General features: G+C 50.9%; 1 protein-coding gene across 1 annotated transcript; it reads left to right on the top strand.

Moving 5' to 3' along the window:
* Positions 1-224: 224 nt before the first annotated feature.
* Positions 225-19473, top strand: LOC310905782 (cystathionine beta-synthase-like; the record flags this gene model as incomplete). The annotated part of the gene is made up of 15 exons (XM_083854474.1): positions 225-364; positions 3135-3241; positions 5163-5297; positions 6345-6424; positions 7608-7739; positions 8667-8736; positions 10309-10400; positions 11654-11779; positions 12735-12819; positions 14348-14453; positions 14985-15056; positions 16229-16363; positions 16908-17016; positions 17364-17448; positions 19259-19473. The coding sequence occupies 15 exons, from the start codon at positions 225-227 to the stop codon at positions 19471-19473; spliced, it is 1689 nt and encodes a 562-aa protein (XP_083710600.1).
* Positions 19474-19856: the final 383 nt, after the last annotated feature.

The following is a 19856-nucleotide window of genomic DNA, read 5'->3' as shown; positions in this document are numbered from 1 at the left end:
ACTGACACCTCACTACAACATCCTCTCATCTGTTCATCTCCTTCCAACCTCCTCCCATCACTACAACCTCCTTATCCACCCTAGATCCATGTGGTTGCAATGCCAGCAGGATGCTCCAAGCAGCCTGGCCACCCTTCCCTCACACCCAAAAGCCACTTTTTTTCCCTTCTGCAACTATTTTTCTCCCAAGTGTCTATGTGACCTCTATTTCCACCACGCAGGAGATGAGTAAGACATGTCCCTTCATGAATGGCAGTGGTGGAGGAAGTCAGGACAGCACGTGGGTCCTTCCCAACTTGCCCAGTAAGTGCACATGGACAGCCACAACGCCTGCCAGCAAGTCTCCACACTCCTGTGTTCCCTTGTAAGTAATTCCTCCATGCTGTTTCAGGGTGAGGCTCAGCACCTTTTCCTGGGGGTGCAATACTGTTGTTACACCAGGATGGTCATGGCCAGAAGCCAGTTGTTGTGTTAATGATGGTTTATTTTCCAGATGGCAAAACCAGCTTGGTAGCTCCTCTCCAAGAAGAGCTTTCTCACTCCCTTTTATTCTGCAGAAAGATGTGGCTGGCTCAAGTCTCAGCTCTGTGTTTTCCAGAGCATCTGCTTGTTTGGGGCATCTTATTTTAGATGGCTGAGAGACCTTCACAAAAATGGATTTACCAAGGCCTGGGGCTTTTAGATCAGTAGCAAATGGCCACAGTGCAGAGAAAAGTTCTTGCTCTGAGCTGTTCTTGCCCTCACAGCAGCAGGTTCCCTTCCCAGGTGACGTGAGGGCCCAGACTAGACTTGACAAGAGGTGCTTTAATGACCCTGCAAACGAGACACAGACAAGCTACTAAAGATAAGGCTCTCCCATAAATGTCAGGCACTGCAGTGCAGGGATGTAAAACAGGAATCCAGCTCCAGCTGTGAGGAATTGGAGCCAATGGGAGGTGCAGCACTGCTCTGCATGGTCATCCCTGACCACATACCAGGCAGGACAAGGGCAGGGCACAGCCACCAGCCTCTGGGTCTGGCCCATGAGGGAGGGAGGAGTGGAATGCAGAGCCCTGGAGCAGATCCAGCAATCTGTGCATCCAGGCACTCACTCAGTGCAACCCCTACAGCTGGTGCCTGAAGATAGAATCAGCTCTTTTCAGTCAAAATTAATTTTTTTCCCTCAATTATCATTCTGAGCAGAATAGCATTCTCATTTTTTAATAATTTAGCATCAGGGTGCCATGGTGGTGCCAGTGGCACCATCCCACCCCCAGACAGGAGATGGAGAGACATTCCCCAACCCTGGGCATCAAACAGTGCTCTGGGGATGGAGTCTGGCTGAGGGGGCCCACAGAGCACTGCTGGGGCAGGAGCTGAAACATAACCCACTGTGTAGGAGGGAAGAAAAAACCCTGGGACAGGCCACACCTCAGCAGTGCATGGAGGGAGATGTGGTTTGGTTTCCCTGCTCTGAGTAAACCACAGATGGCAGCCAATGTAGCAAAAATCTCTGGAGTTCCTGAGATTCCCAGGTGAAATCTGATTGAGTTTTGGGATTGAGAAACAGATGGAGGAGACAAGATTTTTTTTAATTAGGAATATTAAAGATTTAAGTTTTTTTGAGAGGTAGCCTGGTTCTGATATCCCTTGAGCCAGGTCTGACCCACCATAACCTCAGCAGGAATCCTTTGCTTTGCCAGGACTAGTTTTCCCCTGGACACCTTAATGAACAGCAAGCCATGACTAAGAGCTGGAATCGTAGGGGAAAACCATCCTTGACCACTGTCCTGAGCTGATATCAGCATCTGCAGGATGCAATCCAGATGTAATGCAGTAACACAGGTCACTCTCAAGAGAGCCAGGCTCAAGTTAAACATTACCTGAAGGAGCTGGAGCCTCCTCGTGCCACAGCTCAGCCCCACTGAAACCCCTGAACATTTCAATGCCTTTTGGAGCAGATGGGCAATGGCTGCAGCTGCTGGGGAAGCTCATTTATTGTGTTATTGCTTCACATTTGCCAGCACTCAGTGCAGCCTGCTGCAAACGCTTCCCACACAGGGAGAGGTAACAGCACATCCCATCATTTCTGGGCTTGAGATGCAAGGAGGCTGGATCCTCTTGGTAATAAAGACCTTCACTAAACCCCTGTAGCCCTGAAGGGCAGGAGGTGTTCATATCACACATGCAAAACCTGGAGGGAGGGGTGTGAGTGAGGTCTGTGAGTAACCCAGGGTGTCACCCCTGCACCACACGAGCCTCCTGCCAGCACACAGCCACCTGCCTGGCCTGACAGGGACAGAACAGCTCCAGCTCAAGGGTCAAAGCATGATAAGGAGTGAGGGCTGTGCAAAGCAGTGAGGGAACAGGGGGTTGTCAACTGGCACTGGAGTGTGCTTGGCTTGTGACCAGGGGCAATAGGATGTGGCTCAAACAAACAGCCATCATCAAGCTGTTCCTTCTGTCTTTGAAAGAGCTCAAAGGTGTGAGTTCCCTGGCAAGGTGTGTTGGGCAAACAGGTCTTTTTCAGGGTGCAGTCGCTGTGGTTCTTGGCTTCTGCTGGAGTCTCACAGCGACTGGCAAATCCAGGCAAAATCTGGCAAATCTGGGTTTCACTGATCACAGAGCTGGGTTTAATTGTTTGCAAAGCAACCTCCAGAATCCTCTGTGGTTTGGGCTTCTCTGATGGCTTGGAGCCATCCTTGCAAGTTTGGGAGTCCTGGCCAGCAACACTTGGCCCAGAGGCATTTGGAAATGTGGGGAGCAGAGATGGGGCTGGGTAGGATGGGGAAAAGAGAGCCTTGTGCTGTCTCCTGGTTTTCTCACCCACAATATAAAAGCCTAAGGCTAGCCAACATCTTCTCATTTACTCTAGACCTGGCCTAGGGCCTTGCAGAACAAGGCATTTCAGAACAACCCTGAAAATTAATTACCTCACTTTTTATGTAAAAGAGCTAATAACTCATGATGGAGAACTGTAACTAACTCCTGGTGCCATTTATCATCGATGGGGACTTTTTCTCTTGGAGCTGGAGTGGCTTTTGGTGGTCTTGATGAAGCTGCTAAAACCTCACTCACTCAGATTTTCTCTTGGTTCATGTTTCACAACAATAGCTTTGATATTTTTTTTCTTTTTTTCCCTTGCATTGTTTCAGGACAGAAGAAAAGAAGATCTTGCCCAATATCCTCAAGAAAATTGGCTGCACCCCAATGGTCCGAATCAACAAGATTGGGAAGTCCTATGGGCTCAAGTGTGAGCTCTGTGAGTGTCCCCTTCCCACCAGGTTTTTGCATGCCACGAGGTGAGGGTGAGGGGTGGTGCTGGAGGGGGGCATCAGAACAGGCTCTGTGAGAGGAAGAACAGATGGGCAGGGGCAGATGTGGCTCATTTGGGCTCTCCTGCTTATTAGGCTGTAATTTCTGGGGCCAAACAGGAGGATTCAAGCAGCAATGAGCAGGGGGATAATGGTAGTGAGGCATTTCTCCTCCCAGATAACAGCAGCAGAAGCTCAGAGCAGAGCTGGCCTAAATTTGGGGATGGATCTAAGTCTTCTCCCTAAGGAGATGTTAACATAGCTCTGGTGCTGGTCCCCTACAATCACAAGGATGATAAAATCAGATCTGTGCATGTGGACTTTTCAGTCTCCTTTCCTGTAACTCCTAACCCCAATAATTAATTTTGTCCAAACTGGGCAAAAAGATTCTCAGGCAGAAAGTGCCATGAGTGTCACACAGCTGAGTCAGGAGAGACTTGCTGAGCACTGATCCTTAAAGAAATGTCACAGCAGAACCTTGCAGTGCTGTGGGGCAGCTGGGAGCCCACAGGGCAACCAGACCCCACTGACCACAGTGACATGTGGAGCTTTCCCACCTGATCCCTTTGCAGGATCTGGGATCTTTGGGCCACCAACCCTGCAAACCTCCACACTGCACTGCCTCACCCTGCTCACAGTGAGAGCTGAGGGGACATTAGGAGACCCTGGGAGGGAGCTGCTGGAGGTGTGGGGGGACAGATGTGCAGTGCCTGGTGCACCTCTGGAGCAGCCTGTCCCTTGGAGGATGGTTTTAGGTTCTGGAGGATGGTTTAGGCTTTAGGTCCTGGGAAAGCCGGGCAGATCCCATTTTCTGGGATGCTGTCTCCCTCCCCTGGCACAGGAGGGGAAGGAGAGCAGAACAGGCAGAGCAGCTGCACAGTCCTGACTGAGCCATGTGTCAGCACAGAGCCCCTTCCCAAGCAAACACAGGAGTGCCTGCAGCACAGCTGCCTCAGGGAAGAGCTGCAGCTGGATGGGATTGCCTGGTGTTTTCTGTGCCCCCAGGGATCCTTGTGGAGCTGGGGTTGTGGCACTTTGCGTGATTAAATGTAATGATGAGCACAAGATTTCTTTTCCTGTTCAGGCTGCTCAGGTCCGGGGCTGATTTCTCAGCCTCAGGTCTCTGCTAGGATGAAGTGAATGAGCCCTGGAATTCCTCATTTCTCTCTGTTGTCAGTAAAACAGAGCTCAGTAGCAGCAGTTTAGATGCAGATTTTCATCAAAGCCTTGGTAAGAAGAATCCTGTGGTGTGGAGGCCCCAGTGAGTACTGGGATGTGCTTTGCCATTTGAATGTGCCTGGGAAAGTTACTCAGTTCGTTGTTAGCTCAGTAAAAAAAAAAAAAAAAAAAAAAAAAAAAAAAAAAAAACCCAAACAACTAATTTTGTCTGACACTTGAAAGGGTTCTTTCTATTGTTTGGGATTTTTTATGGCACCTCAGCCAGGACTACAAATCACCACTGAAAAAGGGGACCTTTTCAAGTATCTGTTAAAAACCTCAATGATGGACACTGAGACTTTGCTGCAAACTCTTGCCCACAGTAGAGTCCTCAAGGCACAGCAACAAGGAGTGTTGTGCCTGTGTGGGACTTCCCACCTTTCAATGACCATGTCCTGCTGATTTCAAACCCATCCTGGGCTGTCCAGGCTGACTTCAAACCCATCCAGGGTGGAGGAAACATGGGGGAAAGAAGGACTCTGCACAGGTTATGCTGACGGATAATCCTGGAAAAGCAGGTGCAGGATGCATTCCCCAGAGCAAAGGTCCATCCTACAGAGGAGGAATAGGTGTCCCAAAACTGCAGTGAGGCCTGGGGGGAGCAGAGAGCTGGTGCCTGATGGAGTCTCCCCCTTTTTTTCCCCTTTCCAGTGGCAAAATGTGAGTACTTCAATGCTGGGGGCAGCATAAAGGACCGCATCAGCCTCAGGATGGTGGAGGATGCTGAGAGAGCTGGGATTATCAAACCAGGAGACACCCTGATTGAACCCACTTCAGGAAACACAGGTGGGAAGGGCAGGGGTGCTCCCTCTGCCTGGGTACTGGGCAGGGTGGAATTTCTGAGGAGCAGGGATTTGAGGAGCTCTTGCACTTGGAGTGACAAGGTCAGCTCTGGCTCCATCCTCCCCCTCAGCTCCCCTCCTGGTGGCCATGGGCTTCCTGGGATGCTGAAATTCCTGAGGGTCCTGTAAGGGTCCCACACCTGCACAGCTGTGCCTGGAAGGTCTCCTTGTGGCAAGGCTGACAGCATCAGCAGCTTGGGAAACCCTGGGTGTTTTCAGGCTGGGCAGCTTTTGAATTCTCAGAGGTTCACAGAGACCATTCCCCTGATGGGTTGGAAGAGAATCCCTGTGATTTTTGCCCTTGTCACTGTCACTTGTCAGTGCACCACATTGTGTCACCCCACACATGGAACCAAGGGGTCTGTGCTCCCCCAGAGCTGTGTCCCACATGGATCCTGCTGGCTCCCTGCCTGCCTGGGGCAGCTGGAATGACACCAGGCTCCCTGCAGCCCCTGGCAGGGACATGCTGCTCCTTCCTGCTGCCTCACCTTCCTGTTCTAGCTGGGAGCAGCTGGCTCCATCCATCACCCCAGTGAAACTGGAGCAGAGAGAGGTGCCCTTCGCCTGCCGGCCACAGGGTGACGTGCAGAGTCCTCTGTGTGTGTCCCCCCACAGCTGACAGTGCTTGAGAAGGAGGGGAAGGCACTCCTGGACCAAAATCACCTCTCTCCTGTGTTTCCAAAACCACAGGAAGATGCCTGAGCCTCAGTGAGGGGAGAAAAGCTCCCTCCAGCCCTGCCATTCTCTCAGTGCCACACTGGCAGACCCCTGGGGGCAGGAGCGATGCTGCAGCTCCACTTGCCTGCCAGCACATCCTCCCACACCTCCTGGTGCTCCCAGCACATCCCAGGAGGCTCGTGGAGGATGCTTTCACCTGTCAGTGACCATTCCATGGTTCCATTCAGGACAGAGGAACGTGGGAAGTGGCTCGTGTCACTCACTCTGGCCAAATCCTGCTGCCAACCAATTCCCTTTGCTCCCCACCATGCAGGGATTGGGCTGGCACTGGTGGCTGCACTGAAGGGTTATCGCTGCATCATCGTCTTGCCAGAGAAAATGAGCATGGAGAAGGTCAGAACTCTGTATGTTTTTTTTTTTACCCCACAGCCAGGGACTGTCTCCTACCTCCCTCTCTCTGCCTCTCCCCTCCTGGAGCCCTCTCCTTTAAAGGACAACGAGCCTTGCACACCCACTGCCACAGCTGCTATTCAGAAAGTTGTCTCTTGAGGGGGAAAAAAAAGCAGCCTGTGATGGCCTGGTCACTGTCTGGTGTCAGAAGTGCAGCTGGGGTGGTGGGATACACCAAACACAGTGTGTGGCTGCAGAGAAACAGCAGGATCTGCTGCAGGTGAAAGCACAGCAGGAGAGGCAGGCAGGTGTCAGGGCTATCCTGCCAGTCCTGCTCACTTCCTCTCTGACATCTGGCAGCTCACTTGGCTCACTGTGTGTTCATGGCTTTCTTTAACCTGGACACACTTGGAGTTGCCTGAGCTGCTTTCTCAAGGTGGTGTCTCAAGTGACTTACACGAGAGCTGATGGTCAAGTGAACACACTGTCCTGGAGATGGTAGAAATCCCTCCTTGGTGAGCCAAGAGCCTCACAGACCCCTCAGCTGAACTCATGCCAGTGAAGCCAGACCTGAACCCTGACCTGCCTCAAGAATGAGCCCTTCTTCTCCAAAGTGTCACCCTCACTTCACTCTAAATCTCACTTAAGCTCATTCTGGATCAGATGCCACCTCCATCTGCCATGGGCTTCATCTCCAGGGATCCCAACACTGCCCCTCTCCCACTGACAGCCACATTTCCCAGAGGAGACACCCTAGGGCTGATTTGCTTCTTTGGGGAGAGAAGAGAAGGGACTTAAACCCATTTTTTTGTTCTCCCCTTTGCCTTCTGGTGCTCCAGTCCCAGCACACAGGAGACACCATTCCCTGTCCAGTTCCCCCTGCCCTTTCCCTCTGGCACCAAGCAGCAGCACACTGTCAGCTCCCTCCACCCTGTCCCCAGCCTGCCCTCCAAGTAGGACAGGGCAAGAGGCCAGGCTGGAATCCATGTCCCAGCTTCAGGCAGGAGGCCCTGGAGCACGTCAGAGGCAGCACAGCCCAGAATTGGGCATTGTATCTCCAGATGATAAATGTCTCCCGCATGCAAAGCTGCTCTGGCATCTGGAGCTGCCCTGAGCCCGCAGAGGGTCAGGTTACCATCCCTATGTGGGCTCAGTGGTGTTGCATCTCCTCCTTTCCCTCCCAAAGGTCGATATTCTGAAGGCACTGGGTGTTGAAATCGTCAGGACCCCATGCACCCGCTTTGATGCCCCTGAGTCCAACATCCGTGTGGCCTGGAAACTGAAGAGTGAAATCCCAAACTCTCACATCCTGGACCAGGTAAAGGCCTTCCCTCCACTGATTCTCTTTCCCAACAGAGTTTATAGGATGTTCTCCAAGGGTGCCTGTGTTTGGGGACTTCATTCAAACTGGCACCAGAGGCAGATTCTGTCAGTATTTTATGGCATTTGAAACTTAATCTCTCCTCTGCAAAGCACAGGGGGACAGAAACAAAAAAAGGGACACCTCCAAACCCGTGACACTTCTGCCAAAGCCTGCATGTGGGTGAGGCTGGGTTTTCTTGCACAATTCAGACTCCTCAAATTGCTTCAGGTTTAACTTTGACCTGGAAAAACCCCCACTTTTTAAGCCTAGCTAGTAGACTCTGTTCTGCCTCAAAAATAAACCTCATGTTGTAAAGGGCAAAAAACCCTGGTGACTCATGCCAGAGGTTCCTGCAGTGCTGGGTCTTGGACAGGAGGGCACTTGGTCTGACCCCTGAGTAAAGAGCCCCTGGAGTGCCAGAAGGTCAAGCAAGCTCCTTCCTTCTAAGAAAAAAGTAGGTCAAAGACTGCTCTCAGGAGCAGCCTGGTCCATGGGTGTGAACACAGGGTGCACAGTTATAAATATCAGTGCTGCAAAATCCTTCTGTGCATGAGAGCTGACGATCAGGACAGCTTCTCCAGCCCACAGCTCCCAGCCTCTGAACCATCCCCACACCCAATGGGCACCAAGCACTGGAGACTGAGTGTCTGTGGAACCTTCCAGCGTGGAAAAACCCCAAGTGGGTTTGGAAATCTGTCCCAAAGTGACCAGCAGGAGGAATACCTGTGGCCTGTTCTGCTGGGCTGGTAGTTTCCCCCTCGGCAGGGAGAGGAAGGGGCAGCTGCATGCTTTGGGTAGAGCTCAGTCAGGAGCTATTGCTGGTTTGGTATTTGACCTGCTCTTCACACGGTAACTCCTGCTGTTCTCTGCTGGAATAAACAGTACCGAAATCCGAGCAACCCGCTGGCTCATTACGACACCACGGCTGAGGAGATCCTGGAGCAGTGTGAAGGTCTGTGCTGTTGCCTCTACGTGCAGAGGGCTGTAACCCTCTCAGAGAGGCTTAATTTACATCGTTTATTGACCTGAATGTCTAGAAACAGCTCAAAGGGCCTCTGTAGGGGCAGGCAGTATTATCTTAATAACACCGACACAGAGGGTGTAGCAACCTCTCCTAATCCACTCCAGATACACCTCAGCCTGCAGGGCTTCCCGGCTGTCCCCTCCCATTGCAAAAGCCTGGGGGAGGAAACCAGAGGCTTAAGAAATCCAGGCTGTACCTAAAGAAGAAAGAACATGTCCCTTGGTGGCCACAACACCTCTGTGACCTGCCAGCTGGGAGCACAGGATGTCCCACAAAGCCTTACAGGGGAATGTAAATCCACCAGGCTGCAGCTGATCCAGCACTCTCGTTTGCAAATCAAAACAAAAAAACCCCTCATAGTTTGTGAGGTTTCAGTCTGTTTTGATTTGCAAATGTGACACTGGAAGTGAGGGCTGGGGGAGGATAAAGGGCTGCCCCAGTCCACATTTGTGCAGATAGAAGTGAAATTTATTGCCAGTTCTGGCAGCACTGTAAAATGTGAACAGGACTTGGGGATTTTAACTGGAGACCAGTTATCAGAGCAGTAAAGCACTCAGGTATCAATGGGAACAAGAGGGTCCCAGCCTTCCCTCCACTACAGTGTTAGGATTTGCTCCAGCTGGCTGCCAGCCCTGGATTGCAGGTCTCCCTTTCCCAATGCAGCTGCAGCATCAGGTTTTGAAGGCCAGACTTCAATTCTGCTCCTACCAGTCCTAAATCTGTATAATTTCTAAATCTGTATAATAGTGATGCCAGTGGGGCTGCATCTGACAGAGGCAGGTGCCAGGGCAGAGCTCAGCCCTCCCTCCACTGTGGATGCCAATACAGGCTGAAAAGTGGTGCCTTTTAGTGATATTCACGTGTGGGATTTGCTCTGATATGCTGTAGTTTGAAAGGTATGGATGTGCTGGGATATTCCCTCCTCTTAAGCCACAGAATCACAGAATATCCTGAGTTGGAGAGGACCCACAAGGATCATCAAAGTCAAACTTCTGGTCCTGCACAGGACACCTCAAAAGTCACACCATGTGTGTGAGAGTGCTGTTCAAACACTCCTTGAGCTCTGACAGGCTTGGTGCTGTGACCACTGTCCTGGGGAGCCTGTTCAGTGCCCAGCCACCCTCTGGGGGAAAAACCTTTCCCTAATATCCATCCTAAACCTGCCCTGACACATTTTCATGCTGTTCCCTCTGCTCCATAGATGCCAAAGATGCAGAAATCATGGAGAGCTGCAGTGGGAGATCTGGAGGTCACCTTCAGCTCCCTGCAGTGAGGCAGAATCAGCTGTGCTCAGGTCCTGCAAGCTCATCTGAGCTTCTGCACAGGACCAGGCTTTGGCCACCAGCACAGCCCCTGCCTGAGCTTTCCTCACCTGGGGTTCTGGTGGACACAGGCTCTGCAGGTTCAGGTTCTGCATCTGCACTGGGGTCTGAATAAAGGTGAGATGGTGCTGAGGGTTGTGCTGAGTACTTGCAAGCCTCTCTCCCTCCTGATCTGCAGGCAAGGTGCACATGGTGGTGATTGGGTCTGGCACAGGAGGCACCATCACTGGTGTGGCCAGGAAGCTGAAGGAGAAGTGCCCGGAGTGCAAGGTAAGGTGGGAGGCAGGACTGCTGGGGTACTCATGGAATTACAGGAGAGTTTGGGTAGGAAGGAACATTAAGGGTCATCTCATTCCACCCTCCTGCCATGGACAGGGACTTCTTCCACTAGACCAGGGTGCTCAGAGCTGGCCTTGAACGCTTTCAGGGATGGGGCACCCACAACTTCCCTGGGCGACCTGTGCCAGGGCCTCACCACCCTCACAGTAAGGAATTTCTTCCTAATATCCAATGTAAATCTACCCTCCTTCAGCTCAAAGCCATACCCCCTTGTCCTGTCACTGCCTGTCATTTCCTGCCTAACCCTATGGCTCACCTGAGGGAGTTGTTCTCTCCACCTGTTTGTTTGTTCACAGCAATAGTGGCTTTTGTTGGAGGCAATTTGGTGATGTTTAGGTTGATCTTGCCCCATCCAAGTGCCTTAAAGACCAAAAGTTTCCACAGCCCCACTAAAATCTCCCCCTGCCTGGTGCCTTTCCCTGTGCAGGACACTCTGGGAGGCACAGACTGCAAGTGCTTCTCCTCTGCCACTGCAAAACCCTCTGTGCTTTAGGGTTAACATCAGTCACGATGCTTATCCTGCAGAGCTCGTGCTCCAAGGCAGACTGGAGGCATGACAGTCACTGCCTCTCTGGTCTGGTCAGTATGTGAGTGATCCCTGATCCACCAGAGAGGTGTGGAGCCACCACTGGAGGACTGGGACATGAAGCTGCCTCCCTGGCAGTGTGCATGTGGAGCAGTGTCACCATCCCTTCCTAAGCTGCATGCTGAGGGAGCCACCTCAGCCCGGACACAAAGCTGTGAATAACCAGGGAGGTGTCACCATCAGCCAGCATAGCTGGATCCAGGAAGGATGTCTATATTCACACGTTTCCACAGGTTGGAGCTCACTGGCTGGCTCTACCTAGAGCAGATTAAGGAGCTCTGGCACTGTCCTAAGTGGCAGGCAGTGGCAGGCTCTGCCAAAGGGGTGATGACAAACACCTTGAGAGTGATAACATTTTAAGCCACCAGTCACTTCTCCAGCAGCTGAAGACTACCTAAGATCTATTTAAAAAGACAGCGAAAACCAGCACCCTTTTATCCTGGAAGCTCTCCATGCTGCCAGTGATTAGGGATATTAATGAATATCAGGGGAAGGAAACATTGCTGATATAAGGGAGTGGATGACTTTTCCTTTAAGTTTTGTGTTTGGCTGGTCCTGAATTCCCATTTTGGTTTCACAAAATGCCTTTCCCTCACAGATCGTTGGTGTGGACCCTGATGGCTCCATCGTGGCTCTGCCCAGTGAGCTGAACAGGAGCAACACCACAACCATTGAGGTGGAGGGCATTGGGCACGACTTCATCCCCACTGTCCTCGACAGATCAGTGAGTAATCAGTGAACAGGGGCCTCTGCCTGACCCCTGGCTTTGCATCCAGCCTGCTCCCAAGGCCAGAGGTGTGGTGGCCCTGACATATCTGCCCAGTGCAACAAGCTGTTGTGGGGGGATTGGGACTCCCAGTTGCTTTCTGAGTAATTCTGATTATAACTGACCCACAAGGAGAAGGTAAATAGAGGTGAAAAGCAGGCAAACAACACAGTGTGAGTCTCCTCTGCTCAGCCTCACTGTAGTTCAGAGTGTGCCCCTTTTACTGTGATCACAGATGTCTGTGCTGAGGCTGCTCCTCATCACACTGCTGTTTCCTGAGCCTTCTCTGCCTCAGGCATCACATGCAGGGAGCAGAAATCCTGCACCACGCACAGGCTGGACAACAGGATCCAAGCCCTGTAAGAGAGCAGATCATGAACCCCACAGCTTCTGCTGTCAAGTTCCCTCTCAGTGCATCAGCTGCCACAGAGCTTTAAATCCCCAACACAGGCTGCCTGTGTTCCCTTGGTCTCATTCTAGAAAGGTCCCTCACAGCCTCAGACCCCAGATTCTTTCTGCTTCCAGGTGTTGACTATATCCCTGCTGTCAGCACATGGCTGTAGAGCTGTCACCTTCATAATCCACACTGATTCTTGTAGCTGGATCTCATTTCGGCAAAATCTCAGCTATTAATGTACTCTGGCCTGGGACATCATAAATACTCTTCCACATCCCAACTCTGGACCTGTCAGGCATCCCTAACTCTCCAAGGAAAGGGTGCTAACTAGAAAGGTGTCTGCAAGCAAGAACACACCCTCCAGACCATGGATGTTCTGACAAATTCTTTCAACAAGTGTGGAAGGGAGCTCAGAGCTGCCAGATGTTGTGGGAATCAGCACCATGGTGTGCCTCAGAGAGTCAGGGCAGCCTGAAATGACACTGCCAAGACTCATCCTCCTCGCTTTCCTTCCAGGTGGTCGACCAGTGGTACAAAAGCAATGACAGAGACTCGTTCCTCATGTCCCGCAGGCTGATCAGAGAGGAGGGGTTATTGTGTGGTAAGCACAACGCAGCCACAACTGCCTGTTCTCTTAGCAAACCTTCTGAACCTCATCCTTTTGGGACCAGAATGCTCCAGGGTGGATGCCCTCTGCATTTTGCGTCTGCTGGGTCAGAAGGGCTGAAAGGCTGAGCCTTGGGGTGTGCAGAGGTCACTGCAGACTGCAGAGGTGTGTCCCCCTCAGTCTGGTCTGGGGTCTGACTCACGGGCCACAATAATTATAGAAGCAATAATTCTCTCCTTACTGGAGCACTTTTGCAGTGGAACTGGATCTTCAGGCAGTGTAGAGTTACACAGGCTGAAGGGAGGATTAGTGGGGCAGGACAGGTGGGCTCTGCCAACAGCTCTGCGAGGCCGTGCTCGGTGTCACTGCCACACCAGAGGTGCCAGGTTTGGACCAGAAAGGTTTGAAAGTAAAGAAAGTGTGAGATGTTCTTACTGAGTATTTCTCTCTGTGCCAACAAGCTGTAAGTGATCCCACTGGCTTCCCAAAATGAACAGGTGCCCCTCAGACAGACCATGCCTGTACCCTAAGAGCCTCCACAGAGCATCAGTGTTGTTTTCAGCCTTCCCTGACACCAAGCAAACAGACACAGGTTTGCATCCAGGACCAGACACTACGTAGGCTTGTAGTTACAGTTGATAAAAGCCCTGAGCACTCATATCCAGGGAGTTTTGGAAAAGATCAGGCTCTATATATGTAATGAAACACTTAAATGTTGATTTAACCTAGCAGGCACCAAGTCACTGTGTTTCAACAGAAACCACTTGTCTGAACTCAACCATAATTTGTGAACAGCTTCGTGTTCCCTGAACTGCATTTTTTTCAGGGCCGTTCCTCACTTGTTTGAAAAATGTGACCCAGAGATAATTAACCTGCTGTAAAATACGTGCTGCCTTGAATGCAGTGTGTAATTGGCACACAGATAGTTGGAATGTGTTTGACTTCCAGTACTCAGACTGGTGGTGGAAGAATTGCCTCTGTAAAGCAGGGACCTGCTTTTCCCTACGTGCAGTGAACCACATGCGTGCACACAGACACGGGGAGCGTTCAAGTCTTCCCATCATGCTGGCCTGGTATTCCAAGTATGAATGTAATGTTTATGCTTTTTTCAGTCTTTACAGTGCATTTAAAGCCAATCTTTGGCTGCCAAGTATGTCAGCCAGAAGCTCTAGAACTGGCGTGGGCTTCTGTTCATGTAAAGGGAGGGTGTGGTGTGGGCAGTTTTGAATGTCCCTGAATGGGACCTTGGTCTGCCCACAGAGTCATCACAAGAAATGGTTCATGAAGTTCATGAGGTGACTTTTATGCTGCCTCAAGAGCCACCATATGAACACATCCCATCAGTCCCCACCTCTGCCTGGCCCTAAAGCCAACAAGGCTTTGGGACTGATTGTCCTCCCATCCCACTGTCCCAAAGAGGTGCCACCTCTGCACCCGTAGCCTCTGCTTCCCACACCAGGGGAGTGTCCCTGTGCCCTGGGCAGCCCTGACACTTGTCTCCCTCTCCTTGGTGCCCATCCAGGTGGCAGCTCAGGCAGTGCCATGTCTGTGGCTGTGAGAGCTGCCAAGGACTTGAAGGAAGGTCAGCGCTGCGTTGTCATCCTGCCTGACTCTGTGAGGAACTACATGTGAGTGTCCTGCTTCTTCCCCTGCTTTCCTGCATCAGGGTGGGAGCTCCTGTGACCTTCTGTGACAGGAGTCAAGCCCAGGTGCTTGGGGTTCTGTAGAAGCACCCCAATAAATCTGATAGCAAGGCACAAGGAGTGAGCCCAGAGCTGGCAGTCTCCCTTGGGCAGATCAGAGGAAGAAAGCAAAATAAACAAGAGGGAGAAACAGCACATCCCTGTGGCAATCACCAGGGGATGGGTGTTGGGACACTTGGAGTTTATTTCCTCTCATCACTGACTTACTGCACAAAGCAGGACTCAGCCAAGCTCCACTTTCTGAGCTTGCATGCCTAAAGTTAGGGAGGCAAATAGCTGGCGTGCTTCGAAGAGTTACTGAGCACCCGATGCTCCTGCTGACCTTAAAAGGGGCTGAGAGCAGCCAGCTGCAAAAATCATGAGAGCCCTGGGGGCAGTGCTGTGGTCTGGTGCATGAAACAAAGCATGACTTCTTCTGGAAGCCTCACAGACTCGCTCTTTGTTGGTGATTTCTAGGTCCAAATTTGTGAATGATAAGTGGATGATAAAAAACGGGTTCCTAAATGATGTCCAGGAGCACAAGCCTTGGTAAGACAACTTCTGCTGGGATAAACTGTGCTAAGGGGAATCAGCTTTCTGAGTCTGGAAATTGTTATCTTCAAAGGAGTATGTTCCCTTTTAGTGTTTAGAAAAAACACAGTAAAGTCCAGACCCCTCTGGGGAGGCTGTAATGTCAGCTCCTCTCTTTTGAGTGGTTATCTCTCAGCTCTCCAATCAAAGTCTATAAAGGAGCCATTTCTGTCCCAATGTAGCTGATCCACTCCCACATGGCAGCCCAGGCCACCTAAACCCCCTGAAAACCTCTCTCTGCTCCACATCTGATGTTTCAAAGGACCAACAGGCTGCTCTGGAGGTGGGTCCCTGTTGTAGCAAGCCCCCTTTCAAACATCTCTGCAGATCTTTTCAGGCAGGAGACATGAAATTTTCACCTTCCAGAGCTGCTGGCCAGAAAAGATGGCCAACTCTGCTGTCCCTTGGACACCATGGGGAAAGAGTCCCTTCGAGGCAGGGAGTCACAGGCAAACTGCTGATTCCAGTGGATGTGTGGCTGGGCAGACGCCAGTTGTTTAAAAAAGCTCTTGTTCTCACTCTAAAGACAGCAGGTATTACTGATGTCACCTTCTTTCTTTACCAAAGGTTATTGTAAAGTATTTCCTAAAAACTTAATACATTTCCAAGACCTCTTGTTGTAGTTGCTCTTGGCCCTTCCAGGCTCTAGCATTGCCCTGCCTTTTCTGCAAGGACTCAGAGCTGAAATGTTTGGGAGCTGCTTGTGTTCCCCCACAAAAAAAATCTCAGCTTGTCCCTCATAAGTCACACGAGCATCTCTGCCAGGCTCTCTCCTGCAGGAGCTGCAAATGCTGCCTTGTGAGGACCAAGGATACAGAACAAAGGAGTAAAACTGGTAGGTCACCCATTTATGAGCTTGAAGTGAAGCCCTCAATAGCTTCCTTGGATTCAGGACAGCTCAGCACCTTGCCAGCTGCTGGTCTCATCCCTGCCTCTGGAGCTGCATGAACACTGGGCAAGCTTGGCTTCAACAAGACCTGGCCGTGGTGGCATTTCTGCTTTGGGTGTAGGAGTGGGGCTGGCTTTTCAGGCACACAGACTATCCCTCATCTCCTCTGGCCTTGCCCCCCTGCTCCAGGCCACAGCTGTGCAGCAGTCACAGCTCGGCGCTGCCATTTGTCTTTCGACAGGTGGTGGAACATCAAGGTGCAGAAACTGAATCTCTCGGCCCCTCTCATTCTCCTTCCTGAAGTCAGCTGTCAAAAGGCAATTGAGATCCTCCAGGAGAAGGGATATGACCAAGCTCCTGTTGTTGCTGAGTCAGGGTAACTATTTCTGCTCGCTACAGAGAGGGGCACTCACAGAGAAAAATGAGTCATGATGAAGCTGAAGTCCCATTTACTCGTTCAGAGTTGGGGCTCTTGTGTTGGACTCTGATGCATAAATGTATCATCCTCCTCCTTGTGAAGATTCATCAATATAATTCCTGTAAAAGATCCAGTTAAAGCCCAATCCAGTGCCCACCAAACTCAGAAGATGCTGGATCAGTGCACAGGCAAGGGGAGCCCAGGGGAGGGAGAGCTGGGGGGAAACACACACAAATAAGCAGCTGGGGAGCCCATGGGTTTTCCTTCTCCCAGCTGCTAAGTCCTGGACAGCAACATCAGATTTTAACTACTGTGAAACCAACAGCTTGGTGAGGACAAAGGGCTTCCTTGTTCTGCTCAAGTGAGGAGAAACCTGGTGCCTCCCACTGACTGCAGCAACAATTTAGTCACTGACTTCAACCAGAGCAGTTCGGCCCCTACATATAAAATACAGGTTCTACCTCTGGTCTGACCTTCTGAAAATTTCCCTGTTCCCTTACAGGCTTATTTTGGGAATGGTGACCCTCAGCAACACCCTCAGCTCCGTGCTGGCTGGAAATGCAGAGTTCTCAGACCCTGTCACCAAAGTCATCTATGACCAGTTCTCTAAGGTACCACTGAGGCTGGGGCTGGTGGCAACCTCTTGTCTGGGGACAGGGAGAGAGGGAGAGGTGCACCTCCACCACCCTGGGGTGTGACAGGAGCTGGGAGAAGAGGTGAGAAGGCAGAGAGGAGAGGGGAGGGGAGGGCAGTGGTGGTATCCTGGAGATGAGTAAAAACAAGGATCTGTAAAAGCTCTGCTGAGCCAGTAGGGATCAGACGTGGGAGCTTTTCACACCAGAAGCCAAGCACTGACAGGGGATTTCATCCAGCTGGGGAATCATCACCCTCCAAATTCAGAGCTCAGCCATTGCCAGGTGAAGTGAAACGTTAAATGTCACACTTTTGTTCTGTTTAGATCGGCCTGGAGGACAGCCTGGGGAAGCTTTCCTGCATCCTGGAGAACGACCATTTTGCTATCGTTGTACACGAGCAAATGCAGTGTAGGTATCTGCAAAAACTCTCCACAGGCTTGGCACAAGTGTTTGAGAGGGGAAAGGGAAATTCTCAAGCAGATTTTGGCAGGTGTCAGTGCAGCTGCTGCACCTGTGCAGCCCCTGAGCCTCTGCACCAGGGGATTCTGCTCTGCAAAGCCCTGGAACTGCCCACTCTTCACCCATGTCTGTTCCTGACATCCCAGACATGAGGAGAGAAGGGCAAAGCAAGCCAGGGGGAAATGAGGGACATCTGTAGACTTCTGTAGCCCAGGGACAAGGTCAGGAGGAGTATTTGGCCACATTAGGTAAGGCCTGGGTGGAATTCAGGCACTGAAGTTGAGAAAGCTGAGAAAAATTCAGGCTGGGCCATGAGCAAGCCCTGTGGCATGGGTCAGCCAGGGGCACTGATGTGTAGCTGTGAGTCTTACCTGGACCAGGGCTGGATGTAGGGATGCTGTGCCAGCCTGGGAGCACCATTAGACCAGCTTTGGTTTATTCTCAATCCACTGCACAGCCACCTTCCCCCTGTGGCAAACCAACCCAGCAGAGTCACCTGCAGCAGCACCACAGCAGCATCAGGATTGCTGATACATCAGTGACAGAAGGGATCACCCCTTGTGCCTCCTCTGACCCAAATAAAGGAGTGGTGGCAGGTGCTGCTCAGCACATCTGACCTGACACACCTTTCCAGCACAATTACACCAAAAGACTGCTAGGAGTACAGGTTTTACCTTGGCTGGGAAAAGTGAGCAACACAAAAAAGCCAGAAGAGCCCTGTTTAGGTCTTGTGGATTAGAGGTGAAGGGTGTAATTATGCTGATTTGATGTCACACACTGAGCATGCAAAGCCTCCCTCAGGTTAGCAGTGGGTGACACTGCCAGCAAGGGGCCTCCAAAACCCACCATCCCCAAACATCCCAAACCCTCCATCTCCAGGCCCTGATCCCCAGAGCTCCATCAGCTCCGAAGCTTCCAAGCCCATCCATGTTCCCACACCAGGTTGCAAACAAAAATCTGTCACTCAAAACTGCCTTTGATGCATATTTCCAATTCAGTCACCAAAATTAATGCCAGGCTGGATTTCCTTTCTCAGCTGTGTTGTCATAAAATAAGGAATATCTCTTTCATATTATGTGTTGATATAAATTAAACAGTATTAGCAAATTAAATGACACCCAACCAAAAAATATCAGCCGGCTGTCTGCAGCACCTCTTGCTCTGATTTTCAAACAACACCCACTTGCTTTCCCAGGGCTGCTGTTTTAATGCTGTCACAATTACCCCCTTATTTATTACTTTCTTCCCACACCTTTGGAGATTTCATTTTATCTTGTGTTTGGACTCTGGTGGCTAGTTTTATTTTTATTTAAGAAAACATTTATCAGGCAGTTAAAACAATTATGGAAGTGCTGTTTCATTAATGGTGGTGTAGGATGTTATGAGAACAGAGTAGAAAAGTGCCTGACTGCTGCTTTTAGAGAGTCTCATTAGTTTGCTCTGAAAAGTTTTGTGGTGATAGCAGCAGGACTGGAACAGAGGTTGGTTAAAAACAACTGGGAAATTAAGTTTCCTGCTCTGGGAAAGGTGCCTTATTTGCAGCAAAAACCTTTCTGGTGTGATCACAGTAACCTGACTGAGGCTCCATCAGTCACTTCTGTGGAGGTAGAGCTCAGACAGACACTTTCCCTGTAAAGGTTTCCTTTTGATAAATGAACAGCGGCCTCTGCACAGCTGGAAGGTGGTGAGGGGGCCGGTGGGGGTGGTGGTGTTCTTTTTAATTTTTTTCGCACTGAGCTGGAATTTTCTGTGCTTCCAGTCAATGGAAATGGCAGCTCCTTCATGAAGCAGATGGTGTTTGGCGTGGTCACAGCCATGGACCTCCTCACCTTTGTCAGCAGGAACGACAAGAAGCAGCAGAGAAGCTCAGCTGCTCCCCCTCCTCCAGCAGGGCCAGCTGTGGCCCCCAGCCCAAACCACCTGGTCAACGGAGCCTCTGGCCCAATGCAGCCAGTAGTTTCCCAAAATGCCTAGGTGAAAATTGTGCTGTATTGTATTTGTCTGCCAAACGCCACCCACAGTATCACTAAAGAGGAGAGAACTAAAGAAATTATGTTTCATAGCCCTGTGTGGTCACTTGGAGCTTCCCAGGATGGGGCAGGGAATGTGGGAAGGTGAGGATGGGAAGGGGATGGTTGTTATTACCCAGATTTTAGCAGGAGGAGGTTTGGTGAGTTTGCCAGCTGCAGGTACCTGTGCACCGCCCGTGTTGCAGCTGCTGAGAGTTATCCTGATCCTTCCAGGCCTGACCCTGTTGGTTTCTTATCTTTTCTTTGTGTTGGAGCTGGGATTAATACACAGGAGTCACAGTTTCATGTTGGGACTCAGTGTTTATGAATTTTTTCTCTATATTATAG

The sequence above is a fragment of the Zosterops lateralis genome (genome assembly GCF_965231275.1).
Source record: "Zosterops lateralis genome assembly, chromosome: 2".
Classification (NCBI taxonomy): Eukaryota; Metazoa; Chordata; class Aves; order Passeriformes; family Zosteropidae; genus Zosterops; species Zosterops lateralis.
This window is presented reverse-complemented; position numbering and strand designations above follow the sequence as displayed.